General features: G+C 32.1%; 1 protein-coding gene across 1 annotated transcript; it reads left to right on the top strand.

The window, feature by feature from the left end:
• Nucleotides 1–2,269: 2,269 nt before the first annotated feature.
• On the top strand, nt 2,270–3,461 carry LOC143620492 (uncharacterized). The gene is made up of 4 exons (XM_077092183.1): nt 2,270–2,357; nt 2,438–2,508; nt 2,988–3,074; nt 3,195–3,461. The coding sequence occupies exons 1-4, from the start codon at nt 2,270–2,272 to the stop codon at nt 3,459–3,461; spliced, it is 513 nt and encodes a 170-aa protein (XP_076948298.1).
• Nucleotides 3,462–4,649: the final 1,188 nt, after the last annotated feature.

Genomic DNA, 4,649 nt, shown 5'->3' with positions numbered 1-4,649 from the left:
GTATTGTGATTGTGTTAGTTTGATATGAGTTGAATTTGGAAAAGGGTGTGTAGCGGTGTGGTATATAAGATGGAAGATGGTGTGTGATTCTCGGAAGGTGAATCGGAGAACAGACAGGTTGGATACAGGCAGGCGTAGAAGCAGTGTTTGGTTCGTGTGGTGTGTGTTTCCACGAAGGTGGGGACTTCAAGGTTGAATTGGCATTTTCATATGTTTAATGTACACGTGTTTTAACTTTTAAGTTTATTTAATTATTTAGATATTAATATTTTAGCGGCACATTTAATGTGAGCAATAAACAAACGTTGATGGAAGGTTGTGATAACTACGAATTACCATATTTAACTCTTAGGCCGGTAGTTGTGGGAGAGGGGATGCACATGTGCAGGTATGAGTTTGTCACTCACTACTACCAAAAATTCTTAAAAATAAGTACTGATATCAAAAATACTTGGTACGATATTGATACCGAAGACAAAAATTAGAGTAATTATCGATACCGATACCATACCATTCCCAAGACCTTAAAAGCGATACCCAATTTGGAAGCGGTATCAGTTCAGCACCTATACCTTTTGCTGATCACAAATCAAACGACATGCCTACATGGTAGTGACACCCTTCCAACCATAAGCACAAACACAAAGCCTTAATATATGTTAATTACACCCATGATCTATATCTAGTTGTATAATATCTCCTCATATTTGAGATTGTGAGTACAATGTAAAAATAAAATTTTGTTATTAAACAACAAATACATGTTAGTTACGACATTGTATAAATCATCTATTTTGTATATGCCTTTTTTAAATTTTTCTATTTAAAATTGGATATCTACTGAACATGTTACTATATTGATCATTAAATCATTTTTTAATAATTCTAATTCTAAGCGTCTTTTAAATTACTAACTCAGTAATGTACTTCAGTCTCTATTGCTGATTGAAATTATAACTTTAATTTTCAGCAATAATAACAACCTTAGTAAATCTAGCATTCTAGCGTATAGCAAAACTATTGATAGAATCTAAAGAGGGTAAGATATAGGCAAACTCTACCTCTCTTAATAGAAATAGGAAGGTTGTTTTCAAATAGACTCCTAGCTCCAAAACAAATAACATACAAACATACATAATGAAACTATAGAAGATTAAAAGTTACCAATGAAAAAAGAGGTAGTTCTAGAGTTACATTTTTACATAGTAAAATGGAAGCACGTATAATCATCATAAATAATATATAGATATATTGTAAACTTGTAAACTTGGATTTAAGGATTTAAGGTTTTCAAAAAAGTTTAAAATTTGGATTAAATTGTAATATATAGATACATTTTTACTAGTTTATGTTAATAATTGGCTTAATTGTTAATTAAATTGTAAACTTGATTTGGATTTAAGGTTTTCAAAAAAGTTTAAAATTTGGAGAAATTGAGAGTGAAAGTTAGGGTTTATTGAAATAGTTAAGTAATTGTGAATTTGTTGATTCGATTGAAATGCTTAATGCTTTTTATTTTTCTAATTTTGCCAGTTTGATCAACTTTATTTGTGTTCTTGAATTAGTGGGATCATGTGATGATTGATTATTATTATTGGATACAAGCTCAAACTTAGCCAGTTAACAGTATCCCGACTTACATTGATGATTGATTATTATGCAATAATATGGCTACTTTTATGATAGCATCAAAATACAACACGATTTGGTTTTATGTATTCGTAAAAACCGAACTTATAGATTTTTATTTTTTTAAGTAATTTATAACAGTTTAATATACAGTTTAGCCTAAATATTTAGCTAGATATATAATAATCAATTAATTATTAACTAAATAAAAAATTTAGGCCCAAATTTATTATTCTTTTTTTGACCAACTTTTTTATTTAACCCAAAATTTTCAAGCTCAAATAGCAAAACCGAAAAAACCGGAACCGAACAGTTTTCAAAATACCAGTCGGATCCGGGTTTTGATTCAAAATCTTTGGGATTTTCACCAAAACTCAAGTCATCACAATGAGCGTTGTAACTAGGACTAGCCTTAGAATTGGGAGCAACAACCGCGCTATATAAAAGAATATTGGTTTTTGCATCCCTAGCAGAAAATATATATAGAAACATGGGGATCACTTTTGTTTGACCCGGTTCAGTATGAACAGGGACCGCTTGAGCTGGCATAAACCAGGTCCAGCAGTAAAAGGACCAATATTGGAAGCAGATGGATTATTAGACCGTTTTCATTATTCTTCACAAAACCTCCTCAATGAAAATGGATAAGAGAAAGCACGGAACATACATGGATATGAAATCCACCAGGATGGAACTCAATTCAATATTGGAAGATATTGAGTATATGGGTGTGTAATCTTATCTATCTCTACTGAATATTATGTCTGTTAATTACCCTCAGTTAATTTATTTATTTGCACACATTCAGGCCCCTCTCATATGACATGGAAACAGAAAAAATATATGGAAAACAACAAAGTAGCTTCTCTTGGTGGAAAGGTTAGATTTTTATAAACCTCCTATTTATAGTTATTAATAGTTAATGCATCAATCTTTCTATTTTTTTGTTTTTTAAACATAAAACCAACATTATTTTATCCAAAAGAGGTTGTTAAGGGTGTGCATGAAACCGAAAAAGCGGACCTGAACAAAATCCAACGGTTTGATTTTATGTTTTTAGAAAACCGAACCGAATTTATGAATTTCAATTTTGAATTTTAAGTAATGTATAAGAATTTATTAAGCAACGTGATCCAAATTTTTTAGCCCAAATGTATTACGTACAATTAAACAGTTAACAAAATGATCTGAACCTATTCATTATTCTTGACCATTTTTTTCCCACTCAAACTCAAAAAACCGTATTTTCGATTTTTGATTTGGTTTGAGCCCAAGACCGACACATGCACACTTCTAATAGTTGTTAAGAGAATGACGCCATTATTATTATTACTTTTTTGTTTACTACAATGTCATAGCCTCCCAAGAAGCAGAGATTGCCTTTAAGCGTAGCGCAACCCGCAATGAAGAACCAGAAAGAAAGGGAACGAAAGATGTTACAAGAGGTTTATTAAGTTTCTCTTATGACACTCATTTGTGTTTTTATTAACTAATTACTATTATAAAATTTTTTTCTGAAAACTTTTATATAGTAACTGAAATTCTCAACATTGTTTGATTAATAGAATCTCTTACATGGACTCATTGGTGGGAAACATGGCAAACGGGCATCTACCTCACACAAACCCGCGGATAGAGTGCTGAAGTCAACTGTTGGCAATTTTAGAGACGGTGTACTTGATGTTAAAGATTTGTTGAAATCTAATTCATTTTCTAGTGACCGTGGTGGCTCCAGAAGTCACAGGTTTGGTGCCAGTTCTAGCGATCATGGGTTTGGTAAAGGTGGCAAGAAGAACCATGGAAAGAAAGGCGGTCGTCGAAAATGCCATTAGGCTGTAGAATATATCGATAGTTAATTGAAAATTAACGGGTTTACAAGTTTTGAGATGAGCGTTAAGTGGAAATGTTCTGTATTTAGAATTGGAGTTGTTGATTTTGATATGAGTGAACGGTTATAAGTGTATAACATTCGTGTTTGGTTTTAGTGTTTTTGCCTAGTAACTTATTGGCTAAAATATGAGGCGTTAGAAATATAAATCACACATTTAAACGAGTTAGTTTGGCTTGTGTCAAAATGCTCAACCGAGCTGTAAACATGATGGTGTGCTTGTTATTGCCTATGCTATACCTGGAACTCTTGGAGTGATGCTAGTTTTACTTTTGATATATGTGCTTTTGTGTTCACTTGTTCTGTTTACTTTGATTAGCTTCTTAGGGTAGTATTTAGATATTGTTTGACCAGGGTGGTTTATTTGGTGATTAGTTGCAAACATAAACATAAATTGTAAGGGAGTGTTTGGGATTCCTTAGTTTTACCTTCTTATAACTTATTTAAGTTATGAGTTATGAGTTATGAGTTATGAGTTACAATATTGTAACTTATTCTCTCACATGTCAAACAATCCCAAACACATTTTTTTTTACTTTTCAATAAGTTATAAGTCATAACTTGGCTAAAATAAGCTATCCCAAACACCCCTAAAGTATCCTTATCAAACGACAACAAATATTATCTAGTATTGTGTGTCTCGTTACCACTATTCAGAGCTACTGTTCTGTATAACAATCTTAGTCCGTTATCACTTATCACCATCTTTAATCATCTATGAGTTTTGTAACGAGGTATTTCATTCAGGGCCGGCCAGGCAATGACTTTAGGCCAACACATAATTAAGGCATTCAAATAAAAAAAAACATATATAGATATATTATAATTGGCAAAACAAACTCAAATTATGTATTAGTTTGGTGCCCAGCTTAGCTGTTGCTAGGCTGTATGTAACGAGTTCAAAACCTGTAGCAAGCGGGTTTTCTTTATTTTATTTTTTTTTTACATAATGGTCATGAAAGGGTCACAAAACCTCATTTTGATTTAGGCCTTCAAACTCGTTGAGTCGACCCTAACTTCATTTGAAACAGTTGTTCGAAATTCAACCTGTTTTCTTTAAACTCTTCTTCTTTACTTAAACCTTGAGATGAAATACACGTTGTCAATTCTTTTGAGAACACGTGTTTTAATG

The sequence above is a fragment of the Bidens hawaiensis genome, unplaced genomic scaffold (genome assembly GCF_021521415.1).
Source record: "Bidens hawaiensis isolate Kalapana, Puna unplaced genomic scaffold, B.hawaiensis_p1.1 tig00002572_1, whole genome shotgun sequence".
NCBI classification, from domain to species: domain Eukaryota; kingdom Viridiplantae; phylum Streptophyta; class Magnoliopsida; order Asterales; family Asteraceae; genus Bidens; species Bidens hawaiensis.
The sequence above is the reverse complement of the archived record's forward strand: the minus strand, read 5'-3'. Positions and strand labels throughout refer to the sequence as shown.

Bases quoted from the DNA above. Each gene is read 5' to 3' on its own strand.
- LOC143620492 (XM_077092183.1), top strand. From the start codon at position 2,270: ATGGATAAGAGAAAGCACGGAACATACATGGATATGAAATCCACCAGG. The intron at 2,358-2,437 runs GTGTGTAATCTT...GCACACATTCAG, and splicing joins GGAAGATATTGAGTATATGG to GCCCCTCTCATATGACATGG. The intron at 3,075-3,194 runs GTTTATTAAGTT...TTTGATTAATAG, and splicing joins AACGAAAGATGTTACAAGAG to AATCTCTTACATGGACTCAT.